The sequence below is a fragment of the Sabethes cyaneus genome, chromosome 2 (genome assembly GCF_943734655.1).
Source record: "Sabethes cyaneus chromosome 2, idSabCyanKW18_F2, whole genome shotgun sequence".
Lineage (NCBI taxonomy): Eukaryota > Metazoa > Arthropoda > Insecta > Diptera > Culicidae > Sabethes > Sabethes cyaneus.
Genome location: NC_071354.1, coordinates 196,082,953 through 196,105,861, shown reverse-complemented (window position 1 = coordinate 196,105,861; position 22,909 = coordinate 196,082,953). Strand labels below are relative to the sequence as shown.

The 22,909-nt window shown below is 44.5% G+C and overlaps 1 protein-coding gene across 4 annotated transcripts in view; it reads left to right on the top strand.

The window, feature by feature from the left end:
• Nucleotides 1-22,909, top strand: part of LOC128738209 (uncharacterized) — a 402,077-nt gene that overhangs the window by 322,005 nt on the left and 57,163 nt on the right. For all 4 annotated transcript variants that reach the window (XM_053833173.1, XM_053833171.1, XM_053833172.1 and 1 more), the window contains 3 exons: nt 9,333-9,455; nt 9,515-9,768; nt 9,847-9,901. In XM_053833173.1, the coding sequence (XP_053689148.1) occupies nt 9,333-9,455; nt 9,515-9,768; nt 9,847-9,901 (432 nt within the window). The remainder of the gene's footprint in view (nt 1-9,332; nt 9,456-9,514; nt 9,769-9,846; nt 9,902-22,909) is intronic.

The following is a 22,909-nucleotide window of genomic DNA, read 5'->3' as shown; positions in this document are numbered from 1 at the left end:
ACCGCAGAATCAACGTCAACCACTGCAGAGTCGACAACTGTTGAAGATACGACGTCATCGACGGAATCAACCACCGCAGAATCAACGTCAACCACTGCAGAATCGACAACTGTTGAAGATACGACGTCATCGACGGAATCAACCACCGCAGAATCAACGTCAACCACTGCAGAGTCGACAACTTTTGAAGATACGACGTCATCGACGGAATCTACCACCGCAGAATCAACGTCAACCACTGCAGAGTCGACAACTGTTGAAGATACGACGTCATCGACGGAATCAACCACCGCAGAATCAACGTCAACCACTGCAGAGTCGACAACTGTTGAAGATACGACGTCATCGACGGAATCAACCACCGCAGAATCAACGTCAACCACTGCAGAATCGACAACTGTTGAAGATACGACGTCATCGACGGAATCTACCACCGCAGAATCAACGTCAACCACTGCAGAATCGACAACTGTTGAAGATACGACGTCATCGACGGAATCAACCACCGCAGAATCAACGTCAACCACTGCAGAATCGACAACTGTTGAAGATACGACGTCATCGACGGAATCAACCACCGCAGAATCAACGTCAACAACTGCAGAGTCGACAACTGTTGAAGATACGACGTCATCGACGGAATCAACCACCGCAGAATCAACGTCAACCACTGCAGAATCGACAACTGTTGAAGATACGACGTCATCGACGGAATCAACCACCGCAGAATCAGCGTCAACCACTGCAGAGTCGACAACTGTTGAAGATACGACGTCATCGACGGAATCTACCACCGCAGAATCAACGTCAACCACTGCAGAGTCGACAACTGTTGAAGATACGACGTCATCAACGGAATCAACCACCGCAGAATCAACGTCAACCACTGCAGAGTCGACAACTGTTGAAGATACGACGTCATCGACGGAATCAACCACCGCAGAATCAACGTCAACCACTGCAGAATCGACAACTGTTGAAGATACGACGTCATCGACGGAATCAACCACCGCAGAATCAACGTCAACCACTGCAGAATCGACAACTGTTGAAGATACGACGTCATCGACGAAATCAACCACCGCAGAATCAGCGTCAACCACTGCAGAGTCGACAACTGTTGAAGATACGACGTCATCAACGGAATCAACCACCGCAGAATCAACGTCAACCACTGCAGAGTCGACAATTGTTGAAGATACGACGTCATCGACGGAATCAACCACCGCAGAATCAACGTCAACCACTGCAGAGTCGACAACTGTTGAAGATACGATGTCATCGACGGAATCAACCACCGCAGAATCAACGTCAACCACTGCAGACTCGACAACTGTTGAAGATACGACGTCATCGACGGAATCAACCACCGCAGAATCAACGTCAACCACTGCAGAGTCGACAATTGTTGAAGATACGACGTCATCGACGGAATCAACCACCGCAGAATCAACGTCAACCACTGCAGACTCGACAACTGTTGAAGATACGACGTCATCGACGGAATCAACCACCGCAGAATCAACGTCAACCACTGCAGACTCGACAACTGTTGAAGATACGACGTCATCGACGGAATCAACCACCGCAGAATCAACGTCAACCACTGCAGAGTCGACAACTGTTGAAGATACGACGTCATCGACGGAATCAACCACCGCAGAATCAACATCAACAACTGCAGAGTCGACAACTGTTGAAGATACGACGTCATCGACGGAATCAACCACCGCAGAATCCACGTCAACAACTGCAGAATCGACAACTGTTGAAGATACGACGTCATCGACGGAATCAACCACCGCAGAATCAACGTCAACAACTGCAGAGTCGACAACTGTTGAAGATACGACGTCATCAACAGAATCAACCACCGCAGAATCAACGTCAACCACTGCAGAGTCGACAACTGTAGAAGATACGATGTCATCGACGGAATCAACCACCGCAGAATCAACGTCAACCACTGCAGAGTCGACAACTGTTGAAGATACGACGTCATCAACGGAATCAACCACCGCAGAATCAACGTCAACCACTGCAGAGTCGACAACTGTTGAAGATACGACGTCATCGACGGAATCAACCACCGCAGAATCAACGTCAACCACTGCAGAATCGACAACTGTTGAAGATACGACGTCATCGACGGAATCAACCACCGCAGAATCAACGTCAACCACTGCAGAATCGACAACTGTTGAAGATACGACGTCATCGACGGAATCAACCACCGCAGAATCAACGTCAACAACTGCAGAGTCGACAACTGTTGAAGATACGACGTCATCGACGGAATCAACCACCGCAGAATCAACGTCAACCACTGCAGAATCGACAACTGTTGAAGATACGACGTCATCGACGGAATCAACCACCGCAGAATCAGCGTCAACCACTGCAGAGTCGACAACTGTTGAAGATACGACGTCATCGACGGAATCTACCACCGCAGAATCAACGTCAACCACTGCAGAGTCGACAACTGTTGAAGATACGACGTCATCAACGGAATCAACCACCGCAGAATCAACGTCAACCACTGCAGAGTCGACAACTGTTGAAGATACGACGTCATCGACGGAATCAACCACCGCAGAATCAACGTCAACCACTGCAGACTCGACAACTGTTGAAGATACGACGTCATCGACGGAATCAACCACCGCAGAATCAACGTCAACCACTGCAGAGTCGACAATTGTTGAAGATACGACGTCATCGACGGAATCAACCACCGCAGAATCAACGTCAACCACTGCAGACTCGACAACTGTTGAAGATACGACGTCATCGACGAAATCAACCACCGCAGAATCAACGTCAACCACTGCAGAGTCGACAACTGTTGAAGATACGACGTCATCAACGGAATCAACCACCGCAGAATCAACGTCAACCACTGCAGAGTCGACAACTGTTGAAGATACGACGTCATCGACGGAATCAACCACCGCAGAATCAACGTCAACCACTGCAGAATCGACAACTGTTGAAGATACGACGTCATCGACGGAATCAACCACCGCAGAATCAACATCAACAACTGCAGAGTCGACAACTGTTGAAGATACGACGTCATCGACGGAATCAACCACCGCAGAATCAACGTCAACAACTGCAGAGTCGACAACTGTTGAAGATACGACGTCATCAACAGAATCAACCACCGCAGAATCAACGTCAACCACTGCAGAGTCGACAACTGTAGAAGATACGACGTCATCGACGGAATCAACCACCGCAGAATCAACGTCAACCACTGCAGAGTCGACAACTGTAGAAGATACGACGTCATCGACGAAATCAACCACCGCAGAATCAACGTCAACCACTGCAGAGTCGACAACTGTAGAAGATACGACGTCATCGACGGAATCAACCACCGCAGAATCAACGTCAACCACTGCAGAGTCGACAACTGTAGAAGATACGACGTCATCAACAGAATCAACCACCGCAGAATCAATGTCAACCACTGCAGAGTCGACAACTGTAGAAGATACGACGTCATCGACGGAATCAACCACCGCAGAATCAACGTCAACCACTGCAGAGTCGACAACTGTTGAAGATACGACGTCATCGACGGAATCAACCACCGCAGAATCAACGTCAACCACTGCAGAGTCGACAACTGTTGAAGATACGACGTCATCGACGGAATCAACCACCGCAGAATCAACGTCAACCACTGCAGAATCGACAACTGTTGAAGATACGACGTCATCGACGGAATCAACCACCGCAGAATCAACGTCAACCACTGCAGAGTCGACAACTTTTGAAGATACGACGTCATCGACGGAATCTACCACCGCAGAATCAACGTCAACCACTGCAGAGTCGACAACTGTTGAAGATACGACGTCATCGACGGAATCAACCACCGCAGAATCAACGTCAACCACTGCAGAGTCGACAACTGTTGAAGATACGACGTCATCGACGGAATCAACCACCGCAGAATCAACGTCAACCACTGCAGAATCGACAACTGTTGAAGATACGACGTCATCGACGGAATCTACCACCGCAGAATCAACGTCAACCACTGCAGAATCGACAACTGTTGAAGATACGACGTCATCGACGGAATCAACCACCGCAGAATCAACGTCAACCACTGCAGAATCGACAACTGTTGAAGATACGACGTCATCGACGGAATCAACCACCGCAGAATCAACGTCAACAACTGCAGAGTCGACAACTGTTGAAGATACGACGTCATCGACGGAATCAACCACCGCAGAATCAACGTCAACCACTGCAGAATCGACAACTGTTGAAGATACGACGTCATCGACGGAATCAACCACCGCAGAATCAGCGTCAACCACTGCAGAGTCGACAACTGTTGAAGATACGACGTCATCGACGGAATCTACCACCGCAGAATCAACGTCAACCACTGCAGAGTCGACAACTGTTGAAGATACGACGTCATCAACGGAATCAACCACCGCAGAATCAACGTCAACCACTGCAGAGTCGACAACTGTTGAAGATACGACGTCATCGACGGAATCAACCACCGCAGAATCAACGTCAACCACTGCAGAATCGACAACTGTTGAAGATACGACGTCATCGACGGAATCAACCACCGCAGAATCAACGTCAACCACTGCAGAATCGACAACTGTTGAAGATACGACGTCATCGACGAAATCAACCACCGCAGAATCAGCGTCAACCACTGCAGAGTCGACAACTGTTGAAGATACGACGTCATCGACGGAATCTACCACCGCAGAATCAACGTCAACCACTGCAGAGTCGACAACTGTTGAAGATACGACGTCATCGACGGAATCAACCACCGCAGAATCAACGTCAACCACTGCAGAATCGACAACTGTTGAAGATACGACGTCATCGACGGAATCTACCACCGCAGAATCAACGTCAACCACTGCAGAGTCGACAACTGTTGAAGATACGACGTCATCGACGGAATCAACCACCGCAGAATCAACGTCTACCATTGCAGAGTCGACAACTGTTGAAGATACGACGTCATCAACGGAATCAACCACCGCAGAATCAACGTCAACCACTGCAGAGTCGACAACTGTTGAAAATACGACGTCATCGACGGAATCAACCACCGCAGAATCAACGTCAACCACTGCAGAATCGACAACTGTTGAAGATACGACGTCATCGACGGAATCAACCACCGCAGAATCAACGTCAACCACTGCAGAATCGACAACTGTTGAAGATACGACGTCATCGACGGAATCAACCACCGCAGAATCAGCGTCAACCACTGCAGAGTCGACAACTGTTGAAGATACGACGTCATCGACGGAATCTACCACCGCAGAATCAACGTCAACCACTGCAGAGTCGACAACTGTTGAAGATACGACGTCATCGACGGAATCAACCACCGCAGAATCAACGTCAACCACTGCAGAATCGACAACTGTTGAAGATACGACGTCATCGACGGAATCTACCACCGCAGAATCAACGTCAACCACTGCAGAGTCGACAACTGTTGAAGATACGACGTCATCGACGGAATCAACCACCACAGAATCAACGTCTACCACTGCAGAGTCGACAACTGTTGAAGATACGACGTCATCAACGGAATCAACCACCGCAGAATCAGCGTCTACCACTGCAGAGTCGACAACTGTTGAAGATACGACGTCATCAACGGAATCAACCACCGCAGAATCAACGTCAACCACTGCAGAGTCGACAACTGTTGAAGATACGACGTCATCGACGGAATCAACCACCGCAGAATCAACGTCAACCACTGCAGAATCGACAACTGTTGAAGATACGACGTCATCGACGGAATCAACCACCGCAGAATCAGCGTCAACCACTGCAGAGTCGACAACTGTTGAAGATACGACGTCATCGACGGAATCAACCACCGCAGAATCAACGTCAACCACTGCAGAATCGACAACTGTTGAAGATACGACGTCATCGACGGAATCAACCACCGCAGAATCAGCGTCAACCACTGCAGAGTCGACAACTGTTGAAGATACGACGTCATCGACGGAATCTACCACCGCAGAATCAACGTCAACCACTGCAGAGTCGACAACTGTTGAAGATACGACGTCATCGACGGAATCAACCACCGCAGAATCAACGTCAACCACTGCAGAGTCGACAACTGTTGAAGATACAACGTCATCGACGGAATCAACCACCGCAGAATCAACGTCAACCACTGCAGAGTCGACAATTGTTGAAGATACGACGTCATCGACGGAATCAACCACCGCAGAATCAACGTCAACCACTGCAGAATCGACAACTGTTGAAGATACGACGTCATCGACGGAATCAACCACCGCAGAATCAGCGTCAACCACTGCAGAGTCGACAACTGTTGAAGATACGACGTCATCGACGGAATCAACCACCGCAGAATCAACGTCAACCACTGCAGAATCGACAACTGTTGAAGATACGACGTCATCGACGGAATCAACCACCGCAGAATCAGCGTCAACCACTGCAGAGTCGACAACTGTTGAAGATACGACGTCATCGACGGAATCTACCACCGCAGAATCAACGTCAACCACTGCAGAGTCGACAACTGTTGAAGATACGACGTCATCGACGGAATCAACCACCGCAGAATCAACGTCAACCACTGCAGAATCGACAACTGTTGAAGATACGACGTCATCGACGGAATCAACCACCGCAGAATCAACGTCAACCACTGCAGAGTCGACAACTGTTGAAGATACGACGTCATCGACGGAATCAACCACCGCAGAATCAACGTCTACCACTGCAGAGTCGACAACTGTTGAAGATACGACGTCATCAACGGAATCAACCACCGCAGAATCAACGTCAACCACTGCAGAGTCGACAACTGTTGAAGATACGACGTCATCGACGGAATCAACCACCGCAGAATCAACGTCAACCACTGCAGAGTCGATAACTGTTGAAGATACGACGTCATCGACGGAATCAACCACCGCAGAATCAATGTCAACAACTGCAGAGTCGACAACTGTTGAAGATACGACGTCATCGACGGAATCAACCACCGCAGAATCAACGTCTACCACTGCAGAGTCGACAACTGTTGAAGATACGACGTCATCGACGGAATCAACCACCGCAGAATCAACGTCAACCACTGCAGAGTCGACAACTGTTGAAGATACGACGTCATCGACGGAATCTACCACCGCAGAATCAACGTCAACCACTGCAGAGTCGACAACTGTTGAAGATACGACGTCATCGACGGAATCAACCACCGCAGAATCAACGTCAACCACTGCAGAATCGACAACTGTTGAAGATACGACGTCATCGACGGAATCTACCACCGCAGAATCAACGTCAACCACTGCAGAGTCGACAACTGTTGAAGATACGACGTCATCGACGGAATCAACCACCGCAGAATCAACGTCTACCACTGCAGAGTCGACAACTGTTGAAGATACGACGTCATCAACGGAATCAACCACCGCAGAATCAACGTCAACCACTGCAGAGTCGACAACTGTTGAAGATACGACGTCATCGACGGAATCAACCACCGCAGAATCAACGTCAACCACTGCAGAGTCGACAACTGTTGAAGATACGACGTCATCGACGGAATCTACCACCGCAGAATCAACGTCAACCACTGCAGAGTCGACAACTGTTGAAGATACGACGTCATCGACGGAATCAACCACCGCAGAATCAACGTCAACAACTGCAGAGTCGACAACTGTTGAAGATACGACGTCATCAACGGAATCAACCACCGCAGAATCAACGTCAACCACTGCAGAGTCGACAACTGTTGAAGATACGACGTCATCGACGGAATCAACCACCGCAGAATCAACGTCAACCACTGCAGAGTCGACAACTGTTGAAGATACGACGTCATCAACGGAATCAACCACCGCAGAATCAACGTCAACCACTGCAGAGTCGACAACTGTTGAAGATACGACGTCATCGACGGAATCAACCACCGCGGAATCAACGTCAACAACTGCAGAGTCGACAACTGTTGAAGATACGACGTCATCGACGGAATCAACCACCACAGAATCAACGTCAACAACTGCAGAGTCGACAACTGTTGAAGATACGACGTCATCAACGGAATCAACCACCGCAGAATCAACGTCAACCACTGCAGAATCGACAACTGTTGAAGATACGACGTCATCGACGGAATCAACCACCGCAGAATCAACGTCAACCACTGCAGAGTCGACAACTGTTGAAGATACGACGTCATCGACGGAATCAACCACCGCAGAATCAACGTCTACCACTGCAGAGTCGACAACTGTTGAAGATACGACGTCATCGATGGAATCAACCACCGCAGAATCAACGTCAACAACTGCAGAGTCGACAACTGTTGAAGATACGACGTCATCAACGGAATCAACCACCGCAGAATCAACGTCAACCACTGCAGAGTCGACAACTGTAGAAGATACGACGTCATCGACGGAATCAACCACCGCAGAATCAACGTCAACCACTGCAGAGTCGACAACTGTTGAAGATACAACGTCATCGACGGAATCAACCACCGCAGAATCAACGTCAACCACTGCAGAGTCGACAATTGTTGAAGATACGACGTCATCGACGGAATCAACCACCGCAGAATCAACGTCAACCACTGCAGAGTCGACAACTGTTGAAGATACAACGTCATCGACGGAATCAACCACCGCGGAATCAACGTCAACAACTGCAGAGTCGACAACTGTTGAAGATACGACGTCATCGACGGAATCAACCACCGCAGAATCAACGTCAACCACTGCAGAGTCGACAACTGTTGAAGATACGACGTCATCGACGGAATCAACCACCGCAGAATCAACGTCAACCACTGCAGAGTCGACAACTGTAGAAGATACGACGTCATCGACGGAATCAACCACCGCAGAATCAACGCCAACCACTGCAGAGTCGACAACTGTTGAAGATACGACGTCATCGACGGAATCAACCACCGCAGAATCAACATTAACAACTGCTGAGTCGAAACCGAAACCTACAGAAAATAATATAATTAAAGAATTCATGGCAGATGTTGGCAAAGCTGTTGAGCTGGTCGGTTCGTTAAAACAGTTATTTATGGATTTTATTTGGAAAAAACAGTAGATTTTGACAACCCTCGAGAAGCACTACTACTTACCACCACTGAAATAAACTTTTATTTTTAAACTGAATCGTTTTGTTTGAATCTAACCATTCTAGTTTTGATCCACAACCGACAGGTTTATTTTATTTTGAAACCTTAAAATACCATTTCTTATTTTATATTTTATATTTATCACCAGGAAAACTTTATAATTGATGATGTCACCCGATCAGAGATCCATCAAATGACGAAAAATGCTATTCGACACGGTCAAATCCATGTCAATAATGGGAAGCGGAAGCTGGGCAGAATTGGATTTTTGGTAATTGTTCGACTTATTTCATTTGGTGCTGCTGCCAACAGAGTTTGCTTGTACTTCAGATTGGATGCGGAAAGACGATTTTCCCCAGCGAAAAACTCATCGCCAACACTATCGCGCAACAGATGAAGGAAAAGGCTTTGGATGATATTTCTGGGCTGGACTTTGGCTGGTGGTCAATCTGGGCAAAACATGCGGAAGAAAGCCACCAACGGCAAAAGCTGCACTTACGCAGATTAAAGCGTCAGACGAATGGTGACGATTACGAGAACGATGACGATGAGTATGATTACAACTATGAAGATGAGGATGAAGCGTGAGTATATCATCGGGCTGCATTGCATCGAATGAGCCGGTATCGATGTCACACTTTAATTTTGTTTTTTTTTTTCAGTGAGCCTACCGAAACCCCTCAGCATGCCCACCGGCATCATCACGGTGACGGTTCGGTGAGTTTTTTGTTTCACGTTTGCCTGTCGCTCTCTGCATCCAATCCACACATTATACACACACACAATCTGATAGTTCTCATCTAGAGTTATTCCCAGGATTGCAAACAAAACTACCATTTCTACTAGGATATTTCTCACTTCATGCATCTCATTCTCTAACCCTTAGCTAGTAGATCCACTTACTCGCACATACTCGAGTTCGTCTGTCAGAATTAGTAACCCTACCTACATCCTATTCCATTCCCTCTTTGTCTGGCTATGCGTCTTCCAATGTTCTGGTTTGAAGTATTGTACATCATTGACCTTCACTAACCCAAGTCCTTTTAAAAAAAATTTTTAGTTGATTTCGTTACTAATCTTAAACCATAGTTTTTCTCTCATTTAACTTTAAGTTCATCGGTTCATTTCATTCGAATTGTTACTACTTAGATTCGTAGAACATCTTTTAATATACTACTTGTAAAACTTTACTGTTTCTTAGTAGACTTATCGCCGCTGTAAAAACTATCCGCAAACGTACCCAAGGGATTTTTTTGGAAAAATTGAAGTAATTCAAATGTTGCATTCAGTAGCTTTTGAGTTGGAATGAGTAACAGTAAGAGTTACAGAAAATGGTTGGAAGTTTAAAACGTTTGCTGCTTCCGTTTGTTGGTCGTTCGTAATGTACACATACCTCAGAGTTTTCATGTTTTTGTTAATACTGCTTAGTTGTTAAGTTGTCTTCTAACAATAACTAACCTAACTAAGGAACGTTCAATCGGCTTTCCACGATTTGGAAATCATCGACCACGAAATGCCTCTGCCCCTTTGATGAAGTATCAAGCGATGAAATGACGCATATGTACGCAAGTATCCAAACTGATTTGCTGATAGCATTTTATTTCCGTTGCCGTAACTCCCAGTCCCAGCAGTTAGATTTCCTCCAGCGGTTCTTCTGACGCTGTCTCACCACAACTCATACGATTTTTTTCCACACTATTACTTAATGGGATAGGAAAAAACGAATGCGTAAATGATGCCTCCTTTCTTGTCTGAAACTCGGTTAAGGAAAGAGTGCTCGAGGTCATCCGGGAAAACTGGGCCGATGCTTTTCGCACCAAATGGAATCATTTATAGGTAGGGTGGAATATATTCCATGAGAAGATTATGGAGACTACCACCACTAGTGCGCGGGTTTCGTCGGAATGCTTACGGAATGGAGCGGAAATCCTGCTTCCTGCTTCCTGGTCACCTACTGCGGTAGTCAAGCAAACAGATTGTGTGCTCCCGCTGTGCTTGGTATAAATAGTTTGTATTTATAATAATAGAAATGTCGTTTGAAATGGTGTCAAGTTACGGCTGCCTCATGATGAAAATGATTTTGCTGAATTTTCTACGGGGATTGTTGTATAAAGTAAGCGCTCATTTTGGCTAATTTTAATGGATTCCAGTCGCGTCGTTTACAGACTTAAAAATTACTGAAGTTTACTATACAGTCTGTAAAAGCTGATATCTGTAGATAGGTGTTCGGTCGGAAGTGGAATTGTGACTAAAATGCGAAGCTTTGTCATTCAATAATCGATGAAAAATAGATTTAAAAACAATGCACATTAATCCGGCGAAAAAAGGGCGATGAATGGTAATCAATGTTTTATTTTAACTTCAAAGTTATCCTTGGGTTATTACAGTTTCTACAATTTGAAGATATTTTCCTCAGCCCTACATTGTAACCATATTTTCCCGGAAGATGTGCTCTGACACCTCATCTATTTTCTTTATATACAGCAATTCCGTGAAAAAAATATTATCAACATTTAAAAGTGATCCGAATTTATTTTGCGCATCAGTTCTTTTTCGGAAATTTTTAAATTCATATTTTTCATTCAGCGCTTGGGGGGCCGTTTCTGAAAATAATATATATTGCAAAACATTTATTCATGCATTAACCCATTATGCCCTAGCGTATGAAATTTCATACCACGGTTCCAAAACCTGTTTACTACTGAATTTGAATAGGGCGCACTATTAATATATCACTACAAGAGAGATAAGCCATCAATCTGATGTGTGTGTGAGATAATCTGTCAGTTTCTGTCATTTCAGCTGTATTTTCAACAGTGCAAAAGTGCAAAATTAAAAAATTTGTGTCTAAAATGCATGAAAATGACTGCATTTTGTCACGAAACAATACTTCAAGTGTAAAATAGTATAAATATGAAAAGCCTATCACAAAAGCCGATGAGAAATATGTAAACAACTTTGTAATTTGTTTGTTTGAGACTGAGCGTATGAAATATAAAACCTGCGAATTTTGACCTTGAAAGAAACCATTCTAAATGGCAATTCTGCGTTTCCCGACACATTCGAGCCACAATATGATGGATTACATAGTTGCACTTTGTCATCCAGTGATCAATCTATACCTATAAAGAAGGATTTCTGTCTGTCTGTCTGTCTGTCTGTCTGTCTGTCTGTCTGTCTGTCTGTCTGTCTGTCTGTCTGTCTGTCTGTCTGTCTGTCTGTCTGTCTGTCTGTCTGTCTGTCTGTCTGTCTGTCTGTCTGTCTGTCTGTCTGTCTGTCTGTCTGTCTGTCTGTCTGTCTGTCTGTCTGTCTGTCTGTCTGTCTGTCTGTCTGTCTGTCTGTCTGTCTGTCTGTCTGTCTGTCTGTCTGTCTGTCTGTCTGTCTGTCTGTCTGTCTGTCTGTCTGTCTGTCTGTCTGTCTGTCTGTCTGTCTGTCTGTCTGTCTGTCTGTCTGTCTGTCTGTCTGTCTGTCTGTCTGTCTGTCTGTCTGTCTGTCTGTCTGTCTGTCTGTCTGTCTGTCTGTCTGTCTGTCTGTCTGTCTGTCTGTCTGTCTGTCTGTCTGTCTGTCTGTCTGTCTGTCTGTCTGTCTGTCTGTCTGTCTGTCTGTCTGTCTGTCTGTCTGTCTGTCTGTCTGTCTGTCTGTCTGTCTGTCTGTCTGTCTGTCTGTCTGTCTGTCTGTCTGTCTGTCTGTCTGTCTGTCTGTCTGTCTGTCTGTCTGTCTGTCTGTCTGTCTGTCTGTCTGTCTGTCTGTCTGTCTGTCTGTCTGTCTGTCTGTCTGTCTGTCTGTCTGTCTGTCTGTCTGTCTGTCTGTCTGTCTGTCTGTCTGTCTGTCTGTCTGTCTGTCTGTCTGTCTGTCTGTCTGTCTGTCTGTCTGTCTGTCTGTCTGTCTGTCTGTCTGTCTGTCTGTCTGTCTGTCTGTCTGTCTGTCTGTCTGTCTGTCTGTCTGTCTGTCTGTCTGTCTGTCTGTCTGTCTGTCTGTCTGTCTGTCTGTCTGTCTGTCTGTCTGTCTGTCTGTCTGTCTGTCTGTCTGTCTGTCTGTCTGTCTGTCTGTCTGTCTGTCTGTCTGTCTGTCTGTCTGTCTGTCTGTCTGTCTGTCTGTCTGTCTGTCTGTCTGTCTGTCTGTCTGTCTGTCTGTCTGTCTGTCTGTCTGTCTGTCTGTCTGTCTGTCTGTCTGTCTGTCTGTCTGTCTGTCTGTCTGTCTGTCTGTCTGTCTGTCTGTCTGTCTGTCTGTCTGTCTGTCTGTCTGTCTGTCTGTCTGTCTGTCTGTCTGTCTGTCTGTCTGTCTGTCTGTCTGTCTGTCTGTCTGTCTGTCTGTCTGTCTGTCTGTCTGTCTGTCTGTCTGTCTGTCTGTCTGTCTGTCTGTCTGTCTGTCTGTCTGTCTGTCTGTCTGTCTGTCTGTCTGTCTGTCTGTCTGTCTGTCTGTCTGTCTGTCTGTCTGTCTGTCTGTCTGTCTGTCTGTCTGTCTGTCTGTCTGTCTGTCTGTCTGTCTGTCTGTCTGTCTGTCTGTCTGTCTGTCTGTCTGTCTGTCTGTCTGTCTGTCTGTCTGTCTGTCTGTCTGTCTGTCTGTCTGTCTGTCTGTCTGTCTGTCTGTCTGTCTGTCTGTCTGTCTGTCTGTCTGTCTGTCTGTCTGTCTGTCTGTCTGTCTGTCTGTCTGTCTGTCTGTCTGTCTGTCTGTCTGTCTGTCTGTCTGTCTGTCTGTCTGTCTGTCTGTCTGTCTGTCTGTCTGTCTGTCTGTCTGTCTGTCTGTCTGTCTGTCTGTCTGTCTGTCTGTCTGTCTGTCTGTCTGTCTGTCTGTCTGTCTGTCTGTCTGTCTGTCTGTCTGTCTGTCTGTCTGTCTGTCTGTCTGTCTGTCTGTCTGTCTGTCTGTCTGTCTGTCTGTCTGTCTGTCTGTCTGTCTGTCTGTCTGTCTGTCTGTCTGTCTGTCTGTCTGTCTGTCTGTCTGTCTGTCTGTCTGTCTGTCTGTCTGTCTGTCTGTCTGTCTGTCTGTCTGTCTGTCTGTCTGTCTGTCTGTCTGTCTGTCTGTCTGTCTGTCTGTCTGTCTGTCTGTCTGTCTGTCTGTCTGTCTGTCTGTCTGTCTGTCTGTCTGTCTGTCTGTCTGTCTGTCTGTCTGTCTGTCTGTCTGTCTGTCTGTCTGTCTGTCTGTCTGTCTGTCTGTCTGTCTGTCTGTCTGTCTGTCTGTCTGTCTGTCTGTCTGTCTGTCTGTCTGTCTGTCTGTCTGTCTGTCTGTCTGTCTGTCTGTCTGTCTGTCTGTCTGTCTGTCTGTCTGTCTGTCTGTCTGTCTGTCTGTCTGTCTGTCTGTCTGTCTGTCTGTCTGTCTGTCTGTCTGTCTGTCTGTCTGTCTGTCTGTCTGTCTGTCTGTCTGTCTGTCTGTCTGTCTGTCTGTCTGTCTGTCTGTCTGTCTGTCTGTCTGTCTGTCTGTCTGTCTGTCTGTCTGTCTGTCTGTCTGTCTGTCTGTCTGTCTGTCTGTCTGTCTGTCTGTCTGTCTGTCTGTCTGTCTGTCTGTCTGTCTGTCTGTCTGTCTGTCTGTCTGTCTGTCTGTCTGTCTGTCTGTCTGTCTGTCTGTCTGTCTGTCTGTCTGTCTGTCTGTCTGTCTGTCTGTCTGTCTGTCTGTCTGTCTGTCTGTCTGTCTGTCTGTCTGTCTGTCTGTCTGTCTGTCTGTCTGTCTGTCTGTCTGTCTGTCTGTCTGTCTGTCTGTCTGTCTGTCTGTCTGTCTGTCTGTCTGTCTGTCTGTCTGTCTGTCTGTCTGTCTGTCTGTCTGTCTGTCTGTCTGTCTGTCTGTCTGTCTGTCTGTCTGTCTGTCTGTCTGTCTGTCTGTCTGTCTGTCTGTCTGTCTGTCTGTCTGTCTGTCTGTCTGTCTGTCTGTCTGTCTGTCTGTCTGTCTGTCTGTCTGTCTGTCTGTCTGTCTGTCTGTCTGTCTGTCTGTCTGTCTGTCTGTCTGTCTGTCTGTCTGTCTGTCTGTCTGTCTGTCTGTCTGTCTGTCTGTCTGTCTGTCTGTCTGTCTGTCTGTCTGTCTGTCTGTCTGTCTGTCTGTCTGTCTGTCTGTCTGTCTGTCTGTCTGTCTGTCTGTCTGTCTGTCTGTCTGTCTGTCTGTCTGTCTGTCTGTCTGTCTGTCTGTCTGTCTGTCTGTCTGTCTGTCTGTCTGTCTGTCTGTCTGTCTGTCTGTCTGTCTGTCTGTCTGTCTGTCTGTCTGTCTGTCTGTCTGTCTGTCTGTCTGTCTGTCTGTCTGTCTGTCTGTCTGTCTGTCTGTCTGTCTGTCTGTCTGTCTGTCTGTCTGTCTGTCTGTCTGTCTGTCTGTCTGTCTGTCTGTCTGTCTGTCTGTCTGTCTGTCTGTCTGTCTGTCTGTCTGTCTGTCTGTCTGTCTGTCTGTCTGTCTGTCTGTCTGTCTGTCTGTCTGTCTGTCTGTCTGTCTGTCTGTCTGTCTGTCTGTCTGTCTGTCTGTCTGTCTGTCTGTCTGTCTGTCTGTCTGTCTGTCTGTCTGTCTGTCTGTCTGTCTGTCTGTCTGTCTGTCTGTCTGTCTGTCTGTCTGTCTGTCTGTCTGTCTGTCTGTCTGTCTGTCTGTCTGTCTGTCTGTCTGTCTGTCTGTCTGTCTGTCTGTCTGTCTGTCTGTCTGTCTGTCTGTCTGTCTGTCTGTCTGTCTGTCTGTCTGTCTGTCTGTCTGTCTGTCTGTCTGTCTGTCTGTCTGTCTGTCTGTCTGTCTGTCTGTCTGTCTGTCTGTCTGTCTGTCTGTCTGTCTGTCTGTCTGTCTGTCTGTCTGTCTGTCTGTCTGTCTGTCTGTCTGTCTGTCTGTCTGTCTGTCTGTCTGTCTGTCTGTCTGTCTGTCTGTCTGTCTGTCTGTCTGTCTGTCTGTCTGTCTGTCTGTCTGTCTGTCTGTCTGTCTGTCTGTCTGTCTGTCTGTCTGTCTGTCTGTCTGTCTGTCTGTCTGTCTGTCTGTCTGTCTGTCTGTCTGTCTGTCTGTCTGTCTGTCTGTCTGTCTGTCTGTCTGTCTGTCTGTCTGTCTGTCTGTCTGTCTGTCTGTCTGTCTGTCTGTCTGTCTGTCTGTCTGTCTGTCTGTCTGTCTGTCTGTCTGTCTGTCTGTCTGTCTGTCTGTCTGTCTGTCTGTCTGTCTGTCTGTCTGTCTGTCTGTCCTGTGTTCCTTATAGAATCAAAAACTACTGAACCAATCGGCGTGAAAATTTGCATGTAGAGGTTTTTGGGGCCAGGAAAGGTTTTAGTGATGGTTAGAGACCCCTCCCCCCACTAAGAGGGGGGGCTCCCATACAAATGAAACACAAATTTCTGCATAACTCGAGAACTAATCAAGCAAATAGAACCAAATTTGGCATGTGGGTGTTTTCGGTGACAAGAATTTATTCTAGGGTAATTTGAGACCCCTCCCCTCTTTATAAGGGGAATTATAACTCCTCTCCCCTTTAAGAGGGGGGGTTTCCATACAAATTTCCTCATAACTCGAGAACTAATCAAGCAAATGGAACCAAATTTGGCATGTGAAAGTTTTCGAGGGCAAGAAAATTTTCTATGTTGAATTAGGACCCCTCTCACTTTAAGAGGGGGGGCTCCTGTACAAATGAAATACCAATTTCCTCATAACTCGAGAACTAATCAAGCAAATGGAACCAAATTTGGCATGTGTGTGTTTTTGGAGACAAAATTTTTTTCTATGATGAATTGGGACCCCTCCCCACTTTAAGTGGGGGGGGGGGGCTCCTATACAAACGAAATACAAATTTCCTTATAACTCGAGAGCTAATCCAGCAAATGGAACCAAATTTGGCATGTAGGTGTTTTTGGAGGCAAGAATTTTTTCTATGATGAATAAGAACCTCTCCCCACTTTAGGAGGGGACGCTCCTATACAAATGAAATACAAATTTCCTCATAACTCGAGAACTAATCAAGAAAATAGAACCAAATTTGGCATGTGGGTGTTTTCGGTGACAAGAATTTATTCTATGGTAAATTGAGACCCCTCCCTCTTTATAAGGGGAATTGTAACTCCTCTCCCCTTTAAGAGGGGGGGCTTCCATACAAATTTCCTCATAACTCGAGAACTAATCAAGCAAATGGAACCAAATTTGGCATGTGAAGGTTTTCGAGGGCAGGAAAATTTTCTACGGTAAATTAGGACCCCTCCCCACTTTAAGAGGAGGGGCTCCTGTACAAATGAAATACAAATTTCCTCATAACTCGAGAACTAATCAAGCGAATTGAACCAAATTTGGCATATGTGTGTTTTTGGAGACAATTTTTTTTTCAATGATGAATTGGGACCCCTCCCCACTTTAGGAGGGGGGGGTCCTATACAAACGAAATACAAATTTCCTCATAACTCGAGAACTAATCCAGCAAATGGAACCAAATTTGGCGTGTAGGTGTTTTTGGAGGCAAGAATTTTTTCTGTGATGAATTAGGACCTCTTCCCACATTAGGAGGGGGGGCTCCAATACAAATGAAATACAAATTTCCCCATAACTCGAGAACTAATCAAGCAAATAGAACCAAATTCGGCATGTGGAGGTTTTTGGAGGCAAAAATATTTTCTACGGTGAATTAGGATCCTTCCACACTTCAAGAGGGGGGGCTTCTACACAAATGAAATACAAATTTCCTCATAATTCGAGAACTAATCAAGCAAATGGAACCATATTTGGCTTGTGGGTATTTTTGGAGGCAACCATTTTTCCCATTATGAATTAGGACTTCTTACCTTTTTAGGAGGGGGGGGGGCTCCCATTCAAACGAAATACAAATTTGCTCATAACTTTAGAGCTAATCAAGCAAATGGAACCAAATTTGGCATGTGAGAGTTTTAGATGGCAGAATTTTTTTTCTGTGGTGTATTACGACCCCTTTCCCTTTTAAGAGGGTGGGCTCCCATACAAATGAAATACAAATTTCCTTATAATTTGAGTACTAATCAAGCAAATGGAACCAAATTTAGCATGTAGGAGATTTTTGAGTCTTGAATTTATTTTATGATAGTTAGAGACCTCTCACCCCTGTGGTAGGGGGATATGGACTCTCATACAAATAAAACAGAAATTTTTGCGAAACTCAAAAACTAATCCAACTCGAAAAATTCGAGACTCTTCCATAAAACATTAATCAATAACAAGACCACAAAAACTATCTATAGTAACACTAGATCATTCAGGACGAGCCGGTCGCGAGTGTTGCCGGTGACCCGCCGTCGGAAGCGCCGCCCACTGGGGGGCTTGCAAAACTCGAGATAGTGACAAAGATCATCCGAGATTCATGATTTATGTACAACACAGGTTAATTTGTGGCAATACGAAGTTTGTCGGGTCAGCTAGTAGTTGATAAACAGTGTGAAAAGCAAACGGTCCAAGTTGCTTCCCTGAGCAACCTCCGAGAGATTGCAGAATAGGTCCAGATCTGACCGATTTTGAAACATAAATTGTGACCGGTAAGCGACGTGCAAGCGACAGAATTCCAAGTTTCTTCATCCAAATCAGAAAAATTTCGTTTTTAAAACGACCAAAGATTGCGCTTTCAAGTCTGTATATATATTGTATAAAACCAAATAATTTTGCGTGTGATTCTTCTGGAAAAATATCCATGTCGATCGATGGATTTCCAACGCCTTCCAGCAGGCAGAAAGTGATGTGGTACCACGATAATTTTCACACTTTTCGCTCACCTCCTGTTTAGTGGACGGGATTTTTCCTACCATTTGGAAATTACATTCTGCCGGAGAGAAGATTCAAACAGCGCTGTTGCTAGGCAGTGACGAGGGGCGAACAATAGCTGCGGTGCATTTTTTTTTCGGAACACATGAACGGATTTCGTCTGCATCGGCAGTAAGCTGGAATATTTCAGCTTGTTGATCGTGGGTTTAACGTTAGATCGATCAATTTGTAATATATTTTTCAGTAAGATCGATGATATTAAAACTTGATTGCGCCATCAGCAATCAAAAAAGTGCACTGATTTTGGTGTGCAAACCCACGTACATTTAGATAAAAAACTACAAGGTATACAGCCCTAAGGGTTGTACGAATGGGTGACGTAGGATTATATCAGATCATTGGATCAAAGACTATTGTAAACTGCATTTCTGGCATATGTATGTTTATAAGAATCTGTGAGTGCCATTGTTCAAGTGAATGTTTAAAAGAGAAGAGCGAAATATCCAGATTCATTTCTTCATTAAATGCAATGGTGGCTTTGAAAATACGTGGACGGGGGTTCATAAGTACAACGCTTGCAACCATTGAGTGAGACATAAAAGATTTCTTTTAAAAATCACTTGTGTGCACTATAAAGGTTGAAATAGTAATGTATGACCTCCAGATTATTGTATTAAATATGATTATGCGTAGCCTGACATGTTTCAATAATCTTACTTTTACTCGGTTGTGACCTTTAAAATAGCCATTAGTTACAAATAACATTAAAGCCAAAGCACGTTTATCGCAAATATGACGTGCCATTCGAATGTCCTCGATTAACGGCGTTAACAGATTAACGGCGTCGATTCACTGTCTTTTGCTCCGAGAAGGTTTTACTGTCACAGCTTACCGCTTGTTACATAGCAGAAAATATGGCACATACGCAAAAATTTCTGTTTTATGAGAGTTCTTATGCTCCTACCACAGGGGTGAGGGGTCTCAAACCATCATAAAATAAATTCATGCCTCCATAAAACCCTCCATGCCTCCATTTGCTCAATTAGTTCTCGAGTTATGAGAAAATTTGTATTTCATTTATATGGGAGCCCCCCCTCTTAGAAGGCTAAGGGGTCTTAGTACACCATAGAAAAAAATCCTACCTTTTAAAACCCCCACATGCTAAATTTGGTTCCTTTTGATTGATTAGTTCACGAGTTATGAGGAAATTTGTATATTATTTGTATGGGAGCCCCCCTCCCAAAGAGAGAGAAGGATCCCAATTCACAATAGAAAATATTTTTGCCTTCTGAGACCCACACATGCCAAATTTGGTTCCATTTGCTTGATAAGTTCTCGAGTTTTGAGGAAATTTGTGTTTCATTTGTATAGGAGCCCCCCCTCTTACGCCGTTCATAAAATTGCTCTCTCGCCCTCCATAAAATTGCTGGTCAGTTTATCTTTCCAACGACATATAAATTGTTCAGTTTCGTTCAGTAGTTTAGTAGTTATTAGCATTTGAAATCTTTTATTCCAACGTTACACTTTTGTTTTCGTTTTCACAGAGTGCTACCCAGTCCCAGATAGTAAACAAAGACGTAGTCTACGTCAAAACCAACATGCGCTCTTTCACCGTGATAAACCATTATACCGTGGACGTAAGCAATGGGATAGTCGACCGTATTTGGGAAAGTTGACTATATTTACCATGTAAAGAGGGCAAAAATACGACGAGAGATGACAAATAGATTACGAATGCAGAGAAAACACAACTGACACAAGATGACAAAAAACGGCGAAAAGGCGATGAAAAGACAATAATAAGATGACGATAAGAAGACAAAAGAACGACGGAAAGACAGCAAATAGACGACAAAAAGACGACGAAGATGCGGTGAAAAGTGCTTCCCAGTTGGCCTCGAGGTAAGACGCTGGTCTAATAAGCCGGTCGTCTTATGTTCGAATCTCGGCTGGGAGAGGCTGTTAGAATCAAAAGGATCGTAGCACTGACCCCGCACTGTCCTGTATTCTAACAGCTGGTTGCGAGTCTGTCGTATAAAAACAGAAGGTTAAATTTCGCTAACGGAATTAGCACCCAGACTTTAACTTTGTGTTGAAAAGAGAGTGGAAAATGACGAAAAAGTGATGAAAATATGGCAAAAAATACAACGGAAATTTGAAAAAGAAAAGATGATGGAAGACAACAAAAATACCACGGAAATAACATGAAAATACGATGGAAAGACGACGGAAAGATGCCAAAACAGCGGCAAAAGAAAGCAAGAAATACAACCAAAACGACGAAACACCTAGAAAGCTTCAAAAATACGGACATGTAAAAAAGGATTTTTTGAAATGACACCCTATCTAGGCCAACCTTACCGTGTGAAAAGACGACAAAAATACGACGAGAAGTGGCAATAAAGTGAAAAAATGACGAAAAAGTGAAAATTTATGAATGAAATATATTACAAATTTGAGGAAAAAACGATGGAGGGTAGCAAAAATACGACGGAAATAACATGAAAATACGATGGAGACGGCAAAAAGACGCCAAAACAGTGACAAAACAACAAGAAGCACAACCAAAACGGCGAAGAACGTTTAAAAAGCTCCAAAAAGACGAACATGCAAAATAGACGAAGCAAAATTAACGAATATACGACAGAATGACAACGATAGAACGATGAAAAAGCAGTAAAAAGACATCAGTTTTGTTGTCTTAAATGGACGACGAAGAGATGACAAAACAGTGTAGAAAAGACAACAAAAAAAAAGTGCAACAGTGACAAAAGACGACGAAAAAATGACAAAAAAAGAAGAAAGGATCATTAAATGACGACGAAAACACGTCAAAGTGGCAATAAAAAGCGACAAAAACGGAAACAAACCGCCGAAAAAAAGCGATGAAAACCAAAAAAAAGACAAATACGACAAAAATATGGAAAAAGACCATGAAAAGACGACAAAAATACGACGAGAAATGATAAATAGACTATGAATACAAAGAAAACACAACTAAGGGATGACAAACGACGGTGAAAATGCGTGGAAAAGACAATAATAAAATGATGAAAAGACGACAAAAAGGCGACGAAGATGCGGTGAAAAGAGAATGGAAAAATGACGAAAGACGAAAGTTGACTAAAAGACGATGGAAAATAGCAAAAAAAGACAGAAATAACACGAAAATACGGTGAAAAGACGTCGAAAAGACGCGGAAACGACGGCTACAAAAAACAAGAAGGGCAACATAAAACGTTCTAAACGTTGTAAAGACAACAAAACATACAAAAAAGATAACGAAAAAATAACAATTATACGACAGAGAGACGATAAAAACAGTAGAAAGACAATTTTTTTTTTGTCTAAAAAGGACGATGAAAAAATGTCAAAGAAAGTGTAGAAAAAATAGCAAAAAACAACGCAACGGTAACAAAAGATGATAAAAAAGACAAAAAAAGAAGAAAAGATGTCAAAACGGCAAAAACAAAAATGCCGACAAAAGCGACAAAGATCAAAAACAAAGGTTAAAAACCGACGTACAATAAAAATAGAAAAATACAAAAAGATGACAAAAAGACGAATAATATGAAGAAAAGACAACCAAGAGCTTACAAAAGACGGCACAAAGGCGCCGAAAAGATGACGAAAAAGTGAAGACAAGTAGACGGATGGAGAAAACAAGACGAGACGAGAAAACAAACAAGAGGACGATGAAAAGGCGTCGAAAAATAAGTGACAAAATAAGTCAAAGACAACAAAATACGATAAATAGTTGCAGAAATGGTAAAAAAACAGACGGAAAAACGACGATAAGAAATGCAAAAAAAGACTAAGACTATGATTTAATTAAATTTAGCTTCTTTCTTAAATTTGGATTTAGGAATTATGGGCTCTAATCTGCAAGTCACGTCGAGTGTCACAGTGCTCGACAAACCTACTTTTGGTACATAATACCAAATCAGATGGGACATGATTTTGTCGCGTAATTCGACCTAGTCGACCGCTAAAAAGTTAGTGACTCAACCGTTTTGTGGTGCCCTATAACTCTTGCTTCGGTGATAAAAACAAAGAAGCTTCAGATTTTTCTTCAGCAAC